General features: G+C 43.0%; 1 protein-coding gene across 2 annotated transcripts in view; it reads right to left on the bottom strand.

The window, feature by feature from the left end:
- The window catches only part of LOC118397520 (kin of IRRE-like protein 3), a 217389-nt gene extending 201213 nt beyond the window's left edge, over positions 1-16176 (bottom strand). For both annotated transcript variants that reach the window (XM_035792379.2, XM_035792378.2), the window contains exon 1: positions 15753-16176. In XM_035792379.2, coding sequence (XP_035648272.1) covers positions 15753-15795 — 43 coding nt within the window. In that variant the 5' untranslated portion in view covers positions 15796-16176. The remainder of the gene's footprint in view (positions 1-15752) is intronic.
- Between the last annotated feature and the right edge of the window lie 289 nt (positions 16177-16465).

Below are 16465 nucleotides of genomic sequence, written 5' to 3' on the forward strand. Positions count from 1 at the left end.
TTTTCATCCTCTCTCCTCCTTCTTTCCTCTCATTCCTGGGTTGATAATTTCCACTTTATTTCCATTAGGCTGTTTGTTCACAGCGGTCTGTCCCTGTAATTGATTAGAGCTGTCGGTCTAACTGTTGCGGCAAGCCATCTCAGCCAGGCAAACAGCCCCCACATCCAACCCCCTCCACTCTCCTTCCTCTTCCATTGAAAGCTGCCTTACTTTTAGAGATGGGGAGGGGGGGGGGGTATTACAATGATGACATACAGCCCCCTCCCAGCAGCGATAGAGTTGTGACATGTTGGAGACATGCAGCCCTCAACCCATGGGAGCCCAGGTTGAAATCTGGTTCATGTCTCGGTGAGGGCCACCACAGCTCCCGCTCCATCATTAATGCAGAGATAACAGATTCTTGAAGCAACAGCCCACTCTCTCGCTCTTTCTCTGTGTATGCGTGCTTGTGTGTGTTGTGGACGGGGAAAAATATTACGTGTAACCATCTCTAAACCTTGTTGACACACTAGCCCCAAGAAATACAGAATGTGAAACACACAATGTCTCCTTTGGTTTAACACCCTCCTAATTTCACAACAATACAGAGACAGATCAAGTGTATACTCGCTCTATGTCTCTGATACCCTTTGCCTGTTACCTGCTGTGGCTGATGAAATCAGAGCATCAGTTACATGTTCCAATTCATCATCCCACCTCATTAACTGTGGAAAGCATCAGGGTGACTTTCCAGTTTAGTAAATGGTCAGTTCACTTTGCACCCTAATTGGGCTCGAGCCTTTTGATGGGGTTTGGTTTCTCCCTTTTTTCATCTTTCTTTGCTAGAGAGAGACGGGTCAGAATAAATGTGAGGAGAAACTATGAAGTAGATGCCATTTCCTGAGGAGGCCTTGTGTACAGGCACATAAAGAGAGACCGCAAAATCTTCCCTTTCTGATCTCCTACCCCTGGATACTGATCTCTGATCTCCTACCCCTGGATACTGATCTCTGATCTCCTACCCCTGGATACTGATCTCTGATCTCCTACCCCTGGATACTGATCTCTGATCTCCTACCCCTGGATACTGATCTCTGATCTCCTACCCCTGGATACTGATCTCTGATCTCCTACCCCTGGATACTGATCTCTGATCTCCTACCCCTGGATACTGATCTCTGATCTCCTACCCCTGGATACTGATCTCTGATCTCCTACCCCTGGATACTGATCTCTGATCTCCTACCCCTGGATACTGATCCCTGATCTCCTACCCCTGGATACTGATCTCTGATCTCCTACCCCTGGATACTGATCTCTGATCTCCTACCCCTGGATACTGATCTCTGATCTCCTACCCCTGGATACTGATCTCTGATCTCCTACCCCTGGATACTGATCTCTGATCTCCTACCCCTGGATACTGATCTCTGATCTCCTACCTCTGGATACTGATCTCTGATCTCCTACCCCTGGATACTGATCCCTGATCTCCTACCCCTGGATACTGATCTCTGATCTCCTACCTCTGGATACTGATCTCTGATCTCCTACCCCTGGATACTGATCCCTGATCTCCTACCCCTGGATACTGATCTCTGATCTCCTACCTCTGGATACTGATCTCTGATCTCCTACCCCTGGATACTGATCCCTGATCTCCTACCCCTGGATACTGATCTCTGATCTCCTACCTCTGGATACTGATCTCTGATCTCCTACCCCTGGATACTGTCTGTGTTATTCTCTTTCTGTACCACACGTCTGCTGGTTTTAACATGAAAGACACTTGTTTGTCAGCCTTCAAAGGGCTGCCGAGGCACTGAAAGTTACTTGTATTTTCGGGTTGTTCATTTCCCATTTTCTCCCAATATGGAGGTGATCAAGAGATGCACAGCAGAGTTGAAGCAATGATGGCTGCTTTTGGGAGAATAATTACAGTTCATACTACAATGATGCCAGGGCCCACACAGGCACTGCTCATTAGTGTTGTTCTGGTACTTTGGCTCATGAAAACAAAGTATGTTTTCAGTAGGGAATTCAGTATGAATATGAACACACTATGAATACCCATGGTTCCTTACAAATAACAGAAAGGATTTGGGTTGAAACGATCCTAGGTAATAGGCTGCCATGGAAGAAAAGAGAAAATAGGGGGACAAGATCACATTTGGCAGTTAGAGAGCAGCAGTAGAGGAGGAGTGACGGCAGACTCCAAGCCATTAACTCCCCACTCTGTGTGGAACAGGCCCATCTGGAAGAGACTCTCTGGGCTGCGGGACATCCAACTTTTTCCGTCGTAAATCTCCACCACGGCGCTGTGTCTCCCTTAATCCAAACGAGTTTGTCAAACTAGCCCGAGTTTCTCTGGCTGCAGCCCTGAAAAGTGCCTTTTAATGAAAGACTGTTAATAATTCAAGCTGGTCCCCATGAACACAAAGACCTGGAGAAGTTTAAGGACACTCGGAGGAGGTGAGTGGGGGATTTGTGACACCTCTGAACATGCCACAGTGCACTGCCATGATCAACTTTAGATGCCCTTCTGCGTTTTTTATGTCCTGCCTTGCTAGTGTCACACAGAATTGGCCTGGGGGCATGCACCACCCTGCACCATTATTCAAAAGTCATGCAAGGGTATTTCAAAACCCATCCCACTGGGCACAGATGTCAGTTCAACGTCTAGTGAAAAAAAAAATCTAAATTTCCTTGATTAATTTTCTCTAATCCAATCGGTTTTCCATGTTGATTCAAGGTCGTCACATAGATTTTTGTTGTTGTTGTTGAAATGTGGAAACAACGTTGATTCAACAAGTTTTTTCCCAGTGAGATTTTTTTTTTTTCTAAATTCCTCAACTCTGAGCAAAATTGTGTCCAACATCACAGAAACCCAACGTGAGAGTCACGCTGCTATGAGTCAGATACGCAAACAATGTTTAGTAATACAATTAGCATCCAACGAAAGAGGAGAATAATCTCATTTGCTCTAAGTCACACAAAAACACACATGCACATCCCTAGCCCGGATTAGGACTGCAAGCTTCAGATACGTTTAACTTGTGACAACAATCCCCCCCTTCCCATTGAGTTTTTTTCTCTCCATCTGCCAAACAGGAGATAGATTTGTTTACCTTGGGAGGTATTGTATTCTTATGTTCTTAATCAGACCAACAATTAGATAACATAGACTTCAGAAGGGAGAGAAAATCCCCAGGAGTCATTGTGGAAAACTAGAACAGTTGGCTTACCTAAATACCTCCAAACGTTACCTTACTGTTCTACCGGGGAACCTAAGATGCCTCTTTCTTGTTATTACTATTATTGTTATTTTTTCAGCTTTCTGTGAGCATCAACAGCAATCTACACCCTCCCTGAGAGTGATCCTCTCAGACACACAACTTTGTCAAACACTCATTTCAAACATAGCAACCCCCAACTAGAGCAGAAATACATACTTCCACCTTAAACATATCTGAGAATAACTTCTCCATTGTAAAAAACTTCTCAGACTCTCGAAATGTCTTGGTCATATCTTCGCTAAAATAGCCTTCAAATGGCAGCAACATACCATGATTCTATCTGTGCCCTTCTGAGCGAAGTCTACACCTGGTTTAATGATCACACCGCAGGCCAACTAGAGGTCTTGCAATTGATGGTGAATTTCGGAGGAGCTATTCCCTGCTGTTTGAATGTGAGCCCTTCCTGTTCTTTCAGAAGGGCAGTTGTTGCATATCCACCAAGCTATCTGGCCCATTGTTATATCTTGTATAAGAGCTACCATCCACTCATCCGTCATTGCACTCATCCATCTGTGGTAACATTATCACTTTAGATAAGGCTACAATAAACTGCACTCTGCTTTTAAGTTTTCTCTATCCCTCTAATCCAATCTCTGACATAGAGTCTGTTTATCATCGGCCTGCCGGAGCATCCTCTGTGTCCCTCCACTTCCCCTTACACAGGAAATAATGGACGACCCTGGTAGGGTTGGAGGGTACTAAAGGAAATATATATATTTTTAAAGATGCATATATGTGTATATATATATATATATATATATATATATATATATACATACATACATTTACATTTACATTTAAGTCATACATTTGCAAAAAAATATATGGGGGATTGGAAGTGATGCAGACAATTACATTGATGGAAGCTACAATCTATCTGCAATATTAAAGCTGATCTACCCCTTAAAAATATATATATAAAAAAAATATATATAATAATAATGGACGACCCTTCTCCCTGCCTACGCTTAGGTCTTCCTCCTTCAATGTTTTGTTTGGTCTCGCTCAGTGTTAGAGCCAGGCCTGGTTTGAGGCGTTATAATTAAATCAGGTTTAAGGGTATTCTCCTTGCCCAATATTGTTAGCCAGAGTGAGCACTGCTATTTAGCATTGGGTGCTGGCCAAGGGAAAGGGGCGAACTGCGATGACTCCGGTGTGCCTCTGTGATTTGCACTAATGTCCCCTAGGGATTGAGCAATGACCACTGTCAATTCACCCGGGAGGCCTGCCAGATTGAAACCCCTGCCAACAGATTTGAAAGGATAGCAAATCATTTAACCGTCCGATCGTGAATTAACCATTTTTTTTCGCCTGGGCCTGGCAAAAAATTATCTACACAATATTAAATTGCACTTGGACTCCAGCTCCAAATACAAAAAGAGAGTGGTGTGAAAAGTACTCTTGAAGCTACAAATCCTCAAAGAAATATAAATACCAACTCCAAATAATTACAGTTTCATTTCAATGTTTACACTTTCACAATGTTTACAATTTTTAATTTACAATATTTACACTTACTAATTTCTGAAACCCCCTTAAAGTGGCATGGTGATAAACTAAGGACTTAGAGGAAGATGAAGAGAGACAAATCATATAATGTATAGGATGGGGCTGAGACATAATATGTTTTGATTACTTATAGCTGATCCTGAGTCTGAAAACCAGTAATTACTACATGTAAAAATAGACCTCTTTGTTCCATGTGGAGACGACTCAGTGAATACAAGCTAATTCTGTATTAATGTTCAGTGTGAGATGGATTCAAACTTGGATATATACTTCAGAAGATCACCCCCCAAACACAATATTCAAGCAGCAGTGTTCTACTGCTGCGCCCACCAAAGGACATATTGTGAAAGGGAGGCATATGCATTGGCAGATTGCTCTTTGGTAACTCCAGGAAAGAACTGATGAGGACGGAGTGGGATGGTAAGAAACTCCACAATGACACAGAGCCACAGGCCTTACAGTAGAGGCTTGTCTGGGGGCCAATGGGATTTTTCTGTCTAAGCACCAACCAAGCGTTCCATCGTTTCCTAAGCCTGGTGTCAAACGCTCCTACATTTCCTTCAACAAACATGCTAATTAGGCTGGAAGAAAACTGGCATCATGCCACCGTTAGTTGGAGATGGTAGATGGGCGGCTCTGTCTAACTCTAATACCAGCCTTCTGATCATGACTACTGAATGGCCTCTCCCTCAATTGCCTAATTGTCTTAGTAGGACAAGCAGGTGGCTCAACCCCCCGTTTGGCAGCTAGTGAAATACTATCCACATCAACAGACTGATGAAGGGGATGAGGCCTGACACTATTAGGCCTCCTGATTGACAAAGCTTACATAGCCCCCAGATTTAAAAAGTTTAGAATGAAGAAAAAGTTCAGTGAAAGCTGTTGTGTCTGATTTGCTTTGCTGAATAAAACATTTTTCTTGATCAGTGCTGGATTAAATAGTTGCTCAAAGAATAGAGCCTTTCTTAACAATTACTGTATGCCTGGTTCCCACAGACAATTCTGTTCCCAGCGGCCTCTATTTTAAAAAAGTATAATCCAGTTGAATTGACCCCGACTGAGCAGGAATGAGTTGGGCATACTCCAATGAGCCAATAGTGCCAGGGGAACATTACAGAAGGGCTCTATCTGTTAACCATATCCAGACCACCATGACCCCCATGTTCTATCGGAGGCCATCACCTGCTGTCAATGCTGTCCGCCGCAAGGCATCACTGGGAGAAGCGAGCTATATATTGCCGCTGTTCTGTTGTTTCCAGATAGATGCATGTGTGTTGTACTGGCAGGGAAGCACACACATATTTAACAACAGTTGAGTTTGCAAGGCGCTCCTTTCTTTCCCGATTCCCCATATACAAGTTAAAAGGCTAATTTGCATGTATACTGAACAAAAATATAAACGCAACATTGAACAATTTCAGCGAAGTTACAGTTAAGTACATCAGTCAATTGAAATGAATGAATTAGGCCCTAGTCTATGGATTTCATATGACTGGGCAGGGGCACAGCCATTGTTGGGCCTGGGAGGGCATAGGGCCGCCTACTGGGGAGCCAGGCCCAGCCAATAAGAATGAGTTTTTCTCACAAAATTGCTTTTTTGCAGACAGAAATAATTATCAGTTTCATCAGCTGTCCGGATGGCTGGTCTCAGACGATCCCGTAGGTGAAGAAGTTGGATATGGAGGTCCTGGGCTGGTGTGGTTACACACGGTCTGCGGTTCTGAGGCTGGTTTCAAATTCTCTAAATCAATGTTGGAGGCGGCTTATGGTAGAGTAATGAACATTCAATTCTCTGGCAACAGCTCTGGTGGACATTCCTGCAGTCAGCATGCCAATTGCACGCTCCATCAAAACTTGAAACATCTATGGCAATGTGTCGTGTGACAAAACTGCACATTTTAGAGTGACCTTTTATTGTCCCCAGCACAATGTGCACCTGTGTAATGATCATGCTGTTTATCAGCTTCCTGGCAAAGATAAATGCTCACTAACAGGGATGTAAACTAATTTGTGCACAAAATATGATAGAAATAAGCTTTTAGTGCGTATGCAACATTTCTGGGATATTTTGTTTCAGCTCATGAAACATGGGACAAATTCTTTACATGTTGCGTTTATATTTTTGTTCAGTATATATTGCCGCACAAGGCTTGCAGGCGTAATTGGCGTTGCACAACCGTACACCTGCAACTCCGACACACATACACACACATGCGCTAACAAGCATACCGATACACACAGAACAAACACATACGGCTAACTTGCATCGGCCAATTTAAAATACATTTCCATCTCTGGTAGGTAACACTGGCATGAGAGAGGGAGAACAGAGAGAGAGAAATGGAAGGTGGGAGAGAGGGGGGTAGAGACAGCCGAGTTCATCCAGGTGTAATATTGGGTTGTTCCAGAAACTTCCCACAAAACACTCTGAAGCTGTTATCAGATCAGAAATCCAATTCCTCAAGTGCCTCCTGTGCCGAAACACCAAATGCATCTTCCATCCTCTCTCCAACATGGCCTGTAACAATCCTGTCAATGTATTTGCTAGGTGGCTTACTCACAAATGCTTCAGTCGCTTCCAGGATACACAACATTATATTGGCAGCAGTAGGCAGCGAATAGGATGGCATGCAATTTACCCAAGGTAATGACTCCTGATCTGCCCTGATAACGATATCGATGCGGGGAGCAGCTTTTTCCCCACTCTGAAATAGAAATGGGCAGCGAATGGAGCCGAGGCATGAAAATACATATGTGGATTGTTATTTTGAGGCAAAATCAGGAGTTCTCAAGAACATAAAAGACAACTATAACACATTAGAACTATCATTTTTGAACTCTACAAAGTGGATTGAATGGCACCATTATATGCCATTTATAAATCAATAGAAACAGTGCTCTGAATCCTAAAATGCAGTGTATAGTGTCAAGCTGATCATATCTGCACACATTTTCGATACGATACATCCTAAACTATATAATTGAAAGAAATGTCTCTTTACTAAAGGGGAGAAAATCAAGTTCATAACCTATTCAGGATCGGTGTCCCTATACAGGGATGGTTGTGCTAATGTGCGCTAATGTGATTAGCATGACATTGTAAGTAACAGCAAACTTTCCAGGACATAGACATGTCTTATATGGGCAGATTGCTTCAAGTCTTGTTAATCTAACTGCACTGTTCAATTTACAGTAGCTATTACAGTGAAAAAAATACCATGCTATTGTTTGAGGAGAGTGCACAACAACAAAACACTTTTATCACGGCAACTGGTTTGATACATTCACCTCTGAAGATAAATAATGTACTTACATTCAGTAGTCTTGCTCTGATTTGTCATCCTGAGAGTCCCAGAGATAAAATGTGGAATAGTTTTGTTGGATAAAATCTATTTTTATATTCAAATGTAGGAACTGGCTTCTACAGTTTGAACCCCTGCTGTCTCTGGCTCCCCACCCATTCCGCCCGGCCATCTAGATGTGTGAAAGTTAGTGTATAAGCTAATGAACCATCATGTATGATATTCCTGGGAGTGTGTAAACTTACATTTTGTATTACCATATCATTTTTGTATGTTCTCTATAGTTATGTTCTTGAAAATATATCAACTGACCAATTCGGCACATTTGGGCAGACTTGATACAAAATATTGTCCAGTATCGCAATGCTTCACTGGATCAATCTGAAACGTTGCACGCACACTGCTGCCATCTAGTGACCAAAATCGAAATAGTGCCTAAACTGCAATATTATATTATGGGCTTTCTCTTGCATTTCAAATATGATGGAAAAAAAGATAGAAAACGCTTGTTTTTTTGTTTGTATTATCTTTTACCAGATCTAACGTGTTATTTTCTCCTACATGTCATTTTAGGTCAAATTTTTAAAAAAAAGGGGTAAGATCCTTATTAGCAACTGATTACCAAGCTACACTAAAAGTCATAGCATTACTTCCACTATACTACCTCCTTCCCACCCCTTTTCTTCGCCGGACAACCCTCTACACAGGAACAAGGAGGTAAGGACTGGTAGCTACTTTTTACCAGCTGTGACAGAAAAACATTGCCGGAACAGAAGCGTGGTGTACGACCCGCCTTACTCCGGCTCTGTTGACCTCCCCTGCCAAGCCGCTGCAGTCGGCTCCCACTGAGAGGGAATAACATCGCCTGTTGTTTCCTGTGCATTAGGCTGCAATTTAGAACCCATTAATCCCCTCTTTAATCTGTCAAAAAAATCCCGACTGTGCTCAGAGAAGGCAGCTGCCGCCCAGTGTGCCCGTCTTCCCTCTTCTGCCATCTCCCTGTATCCTAACACTCCTTATGAAAGGCAGACAGGCCAAGTAGGGGGCTGCCCTATGTCTTCAAGGAAAGAGGGGGAATAGGGGAGAGGGTGGGACAGAGGAGTGTGGGTTGGTGCTAACCCTCACTCCACAGGTGACCTCATGATAACAACAGCATCTGGTTGAATTACTTAACATTACGCCCAGCAGACACTTAATCCGGGATAATGCCCTTTTGCCAAGAGTGCTTCAATCTGGATAAATTCATCCCCTAGGAATGAGATCCAAGAGCAAAGTCTCAGAGAGGGAGAGAAGGTGGGGGTTGGAGTGCATATTGGTGTATGTCATTCTGAATGCCATTGGTGAATTGTAATGAATTCCAGTAAACATTGCTTACATGGAAGTGGATCATTGCCTGGTTTGGAAGAATAGTTTCCAAACTAATAATTTTCCTTTCCTCCCTGACCGGAATCCGACTTGAAGAGATTCCGTCCATTTAATCGGATGAAGCAGTCAGATACACTAGGCAGCAGGTAGCCTAGTGGTTAGAGCGTTGGACTAATAACCATAAAGGTTGAAAGATTGAATCCCTGAGCTGACAAGGTAAAAATCGGTCGTGCTACTCCTGAACAAGGCAGTTAACTCACTGTTCCTAGGCTGTCATTGAAAATAAGAATTTGTTCTTAACTGACTTGCCTTGTTAAATTAAGGTAATACAAATATATGAATGGAAAATTACGTCTCTGAATTGATCTCTTACTTACTGTACACTTGTTTGCGTCTGCTAAAGGCCTATGATGCAAGCATAAAGATACATGATGCACTACAATTAACTACACAGACAACAGCTGATTAAAATGCCATAGCTTTAATTAAACGGTAACTCAATGATCTAATTACTCTAATCAATTTTTAACAAAAGCCATAACCTATTATCAATCATCAATGAATGTAATAAAACTAAAAAATGGCATTTACTCTGAAGGAAAAAACCTACTAAAAATGGTCTATTGACCCAGCATAAACCCATATAAACCCAGCATAAACCCACTTTATCTGATAATCTTGAAAATAACATTTTGTCAAATGACCCCTTTGAAGACCTATCCATTGCTAACCACTGGGACCAAGACCCAAAGCTTTCTAGAGACAGCTTCTGATTATTTATTCATATGTTTACTACCAGAAATATCCTTTGGGAAACGTCAGGCTGGATTGGATTAGGCTTAATCTAGCATGACACGGAAATCAGCAGGGGTCATGGGCGACTGAGGTGACTTATGACGCTAGCCTCGATGGTACAGAAAGCACAAACAAGGAAACAAAGGTTGGCTTACAACGTCACACCCCAATGGAGGACATCAATATCAATCTCCTGTGAAGACGTGACCTGGCAAAGGTTAATGTCCTTACAGCATGTGCCGTCAATGAAGAGTGAGTGAAGAGTTAAGATATAGGAAGGACACATGGTATATCTTCTATCTTCTTAGCCACCATGTTTGACCACAGACAACAGGAAGGTAGACCACAGCAGGAGCTGTGTGAGAAAGTCTATATGATGAGCAAAGGAGGGAGTTTGAAAGCATATGGAAAAAAATAATAATTTGTTTTAGCTTGTGGTTGAAATAACTAAATCTATTAATTACAATTGGATTATTTTGTCATAATCCATGCATTTACAAGGGGTTTAACACATGCATTATTTACAAATAACTACTTAGAATGCAGCATGATGCAATGAAATGGAGACAAAATTGGCCAATGTCATTTTGGGATGATTTGTGTTGTGAAATGTGTTGGGGGGGGGTGTTCTCTTTTAAAGAAGCAAAGAGATTTATTCCAAAATCTCAAAAACCAAACATGACATTGTGTTGACATTTAATTATGAAGCTATTAGGAATTTGGTATCAAAGCTCGTGTTCTGTGAAAAGCGGGTTTAGGTTCAGAATAGGCAGACCGTTAACAGACAGCAGCAAATGAAATAGAGGCTTGTGGTGTGCTAAGACCTTCTTTCCAGGGTTGAGAAACAGCTTAGTGTCATGGCAGGGTGGTGACTTAGCACTAGGAGGTCTAGGAGTGTGCTTGTGAGCTGGGAAGGAGGGAGGAAGCCAGAAGACGGAGTGGGAGAAGGAGAGAGAGAGAAATGGAGTCCATTGCTATGCTGCACTGCCCCCAGTGTGCAAATCCGAGGCCAGCAGAATGATTAGACGTGTTGCCTATAAGTACCATCCAAGGAACCACTGGACAGTTTGCTGATGGATTTAATAAGGAGGCCAGCAATCTGGGTCTAGTTTGAGAGAGAGAGTCACTCCATATACCTCTGTGTGGTTTTTCGGTTCCAGTCTGCCACAGGGACAGTCACATCCAGTACAAGACTCTATTCTTAAATAGGCTCCCTCCACAGGGACTTTCTGTACTCAGAAATTCCAGCACCATTTCCCTGACAGCAGAGATGGTGTTCAATCACACTGTACCACACAAGAGAGCCAGGGATAGAGGGGAAGAGAGAGAAAGAGAGAGGGAATGAGAGAGACAGACTACGTTTGGGATAGGTTTTGCTTGCGTTGACTGCCTTCTTTGGGGGCATTCTTTCAGGATCCTCCCGGCTCACATCGTGTCCTCCTGGCTAACATTGTGTCCTCCTGGCTCACTTCATCAGTTGCGGACCAGGCGACTGCCATGGAATGGGGGAAGAAAAGGTGACTTACAAACAGTACAGGCAGGATTGAGATCAGCAGAACCTCTCTCTCTCTCTCTCTCTCTCTCTCTCTCTCTCTCTCTCTCTCTCTCTCTCTCTCTCTCTCTCTCTCTCTCTCTCTCTCTCTCTCTCTCTCTCTCTCTCTCTCTCTCTCTCTCTCTCTCACTAGAGGATGGCTCTCTCTAGTCTTGGCCTCACAATTCCCTCTGTCCCTTCTTCATAAAATAGATAGTTTTCTCATGTTTTCTGCTGACAGTAGCTGGCGACATAAACCGAGTAACAATTTGTAAAACTAGAATGAGCAACAGGGTGACGTGTTCTCTACCAGAGATGGGCAAAGGCAAGTAGAAGCAGGTTGTTATCACCTGTTTACCTGCCAGGGCTTATATTATTTTATATTATGGTAATAACAAACAGCTGAATTGCAGAGCAATCTCGCTCTTGTCTGCATTATCTGAGATATGTGCTGGTTGGTTTTTAGTTGTTTTTCCCAGAACTGAAAGCATCACCTGTAATGAGGGAAATAAAATATCATGCCGGTAAAATACCTGTGCACAAAGAGCTGATGTATGGAGATCTATGCAGCGATGTGATTGGAATGTACAATCTGTCTATATGGTATTTCAGCAGATAGGCTATCATCATCAGGTAGTTTGTAAATTGTCAGCTTCTTAGCTTAAAGGAGAATAAATAGCTTGAGGCAGTCATTTTGAACATGCAGTGAAGGACACAAATTAGGCAGACACCTAATGTTACAGTCTAAACGTGTGCAATTTAAACTTATTTCCAGAGTACAATGATCTCAGAAATAAATCGTCTGGTCATGAAGAAATAACCATCAACTGTGGAATACAGTCTCTATAGCTACTGCGTACATTCAAACTACTTCACAGGACACCAGTATGTTAGTGTCAACATCCCAGGATACACTTACACAAGCATAAAAACAAATACAACAGACAACCTCCTCAGATGTGATGTACAACTCCTGAACCAGCAGTACTGAGAGCAATATTAACAGCTTTAGTACCATAGTCAACGTTAAATTAGTGGGTTGTGTAAGTGCATCCGAACATATTTTTTTTGCCACTTGAACATATGCATACATCATTTCTAGACATTGAAAAGGGCACAATAGAATGTTTTTGAAAGCAAAAACAAGCTTGACCTTTTCTATCATTTGAATGATTTACTTGATTTCTCTCTGTGTGATCTAGAGAACAAGGGAAAATAGAATTCTGGAAAACAAATGAAGTGTTGATAACGACCTCCGCTGTAAATGTTCCAACCTCAAAGCTGTCAGATTCAGTCCATTGTGACACAAACTAGAAAGACTTGGTTTCCTCTTCCTCCCGATGATTTTGAAAAAAAGGTTATGCCTCTCTCTATATCTGACACGCACACACACACACACACACACACACACACACACACACACACACACACACACACACACACACACACACACACACACACACACACACACACACACACACACACACACACACACACACACACACACACACACACACACACACACACACACACACACTGAGAGAGCTGAGGGACAGAACCCTGCTTAGATGGCTGCCCAGCGTGAGGGGTCAAACTTTGAAAATAAGCTGTGACAGCTCCGCTGACCCTGACACACTCTGGGATGAGCTCCTGCTCCCTTTGTGGGTCAGTTACCATGACCATGTAGGAGCTAACACACCAGTGGCGGTCGGTGCCGTTTAAGAAGAGGGAGGATTATTAAATGTTTTTATGAGCATGGCCTTATTTCTATTACAGCATGATGACACAGTCATTCATATTCCATTCACCCAGTTCAATGTAACGTCAATAGGTTTAGGCTACTAGATGATACTGAAGTTACAACTTAGCCTATGAATGACAGTTTACCTACGTAGATCATTTTGAGTAATCAAGGTGACAGACAGTCACACATTCAATACCGCCTTGCACACTCTCGCCTGCTAGAGAGTGTGCAAGGCGAGAGTGTGAGAATCTAGGGAGAAACGGTTGCAAATGTGATTTTCTATGGAACAAATTCAGGTATTTTTATACCCGTTTCGTTCTATTTGATTCCATTTAAGAAACGTCTGGGGGAAAAAAATAAACACATTTTTTTTCTGAATTGTCAGAATGATCACACACAAACACATTTCACTTTCATAGCAGCGTGATCAATTTGCTTGTTGTAAATATAAATCTTCTCGCAACTATCTACACGCTCTCCTCCTCTCACATTTTTCCATCGCTTGTGGACTTCAGCGCACAACACATCAGCTGTCTGTGACCAGGCAAAATAACCTTTCCAAGCCAAACCTTCATATCATGACTGCTATAACTGCTACACACAGCTACATCGTTGTCACGTCATAGTCAGTTACTAGAACTAACACGTTAGTAAACCTGCTAGCTACAGTCATGCAGTACATCCAGAAAGCAGTTTAGCAGTTACACCGGTGGGCCCCAGTGGCAATACATTTATAAAACCAAAAGCTTACCTTGACTTGGAAGAGTTCCAGTGTTGGATAGCCATAGGCAGCTAGCTAACATAACATCCCTCTCTGTTTGAGCCGGATGTTCAAGTAGTCGAAACTAGCTAGCTAGTGAAGGTGAAAGTAAAAGAAATGTGCAACCAAATATAGCTAGCTCTCTCTCGCGCGCTTCTCCCTAATTTGAAAATAAATTAATTTGTTCAAAACTGTTCAACTACTGTATTTCTACCTCTTTAAGTCAACTACTCACAACATTTTATGCACTGCAGTGCTAGCTGTAGCTTATGCTTTCAGTTCTAGATTCCTTCTCTGATATTTTGATTGGGTGGACAACATGTCACTTCAAGCTGCAAGAGCTCTGATAGGTTGGAGGACGTCCTCCGGAAGCTGTCATAATTACTGTGTAAGTTTATGGAAAGGACTGAGAACCATGAGCCTCCTAGGTTTTGTCCTGAAGTTAATGTACCCAGAGGAGGACTAAAGCTAGCTGTCCTTTGGCTACACCATGGTGCTACCCTACAGAGTGCTGGTCAAGCTACTGTAGACCTTCATTGCAAAACATTGTTTTAATCAATTATTTGGTGACATGTGAATATATTTAGAGTTTTATCTAAAAAGGATAACGTTTTTAATGTTTGGATATTTGTATTTTTAAGAAATTCACTGAGGAGTATGGTCCTCCCCTTCTTCCTGTGAGTAGACTCCACTGACACACACTCTCCCCACTCTTAGTGACCACAGAGGAGTAAACACACTCCCTTTACTCTCTTAGTGGCCACGGAGGAACAAACACACTCCATCTACTCTCTACCTGCCCTCAGACCAGCCACATCTCACCCACCCGACATAGTGAAATTTACAGAATTCTCACAGATGACTGACAGCGAGAGTTACATTGTTTCCAAAGACAACCACCTGCTGGCAAGTTGGGGAAACAACCAATCCATCCATCTTCATTTCTAATACACTGTCTAAGAATGAAATCACCTGGATATTTAGTCCAAGGCGATTGTGTTGTTCAGAGTGCTCTATATTCTCTGTGGTCCTCTGTGGTCTTGACCATCCCCCGGCACATCCCCAGCAAAGACATGGTCGCAGGTTCAAAATAATGTGAGTCACGGGGAGCGAACGCTTCGCCAAGCTGGGATGTGAACACTCAGAGGAGCTTGTCTGATGAGGTTATTCAGTCTGAATCGGCACAAGCCATGATGAACTCCTGAGATAGGATAGCACCGGCTACAAATGTTAACAGCTATAAACACAAGTATTCCGTTATTATCCACCAGTTTCTTCCCCATATAGCACAGGGACATATCATTGAGGCAAAATGAGATACATCTGACAGCATCAGGTCTGACAGCTTACACCAAAGACTACTTCAGATAAAATGCTCAAGATTCACATGCAGTCACCAACTAACACAGATAATAACAGAAAGATGCTAGACAAATGCAGTGGATAAGAGGACCATAGCCAGTTGACTTACCATTTCCGGAGATCCACAGGAACACAACGACCCAGGGGATCATGACTGGAGAGGAAGAGGGTGAACCTCTGAAACACAGTGGACGAGTGTGTGAAATTGATGTTGGCACACACACACACAACAGTGCTCTTCTGTGCACTTCTGGATGAGTGCTACAGTCCCTCAATGATCTCCCTTGTGCCAGGGATATAGCTTTAACTCTTCTTTCCTTTTTTCCTCTCTTCTTCTCCTCCTTTTCTTCTTCTCTCGCTCCTTCTCTCTATGTCACTCTTGTGGACAGTGGTCAGCTTTGCTTTGCTCTCCTGTTGATGTGTAGACTCTCTCAGTGTGAGCTCTCTCGTGTTCTCTCGCTCGTAAACTCGCTCGGTCTCACTGCCGTTCCAGTGTCTCTACTCGTACCCCTCCCTTCTCTCCCTCTCTCTCACGCTCTCTCTCTCTCACTCTCTCGCCCAATCACTCACCCAGTAGAGGCGCCTAGTAAGGCTCCACAATAAGACTCCTCCCTCCAGCTCCCACTCTCTTTCTCCTCTGTCTCTTTCTCTCTGCCTGCCTGGCTGTCTCAGTGCCTGTGTCGGAGCCTGTGCCGGAGCAGGTCCGGCTGGGAGAATTAGCTCCCTCAAATCTCTGGGAACAGGGACTTCCATGGGAGGGGAGGCAGGCAGAAAGGCAGCTCCTCTAATTAGAATTAAAAGAGGACCAGCTTTGGCTGCACT

Source organism: Oncorhynchus keta, chromosome 18 (genome assembly GCF_023373465.1).
Source record: "Oncorhynchus keta strain PuntledgeMale-10-30-2019 chromosome 18, Oket_V2, whole genome shotgun sequence".
NCBI classification, from domain to species: Eukaryota; Metazoa; Chordata; class Actinopteri; order Salmoniformes; family Salmonidae; genus Oncorhynchus; species Oncorhynchus keta.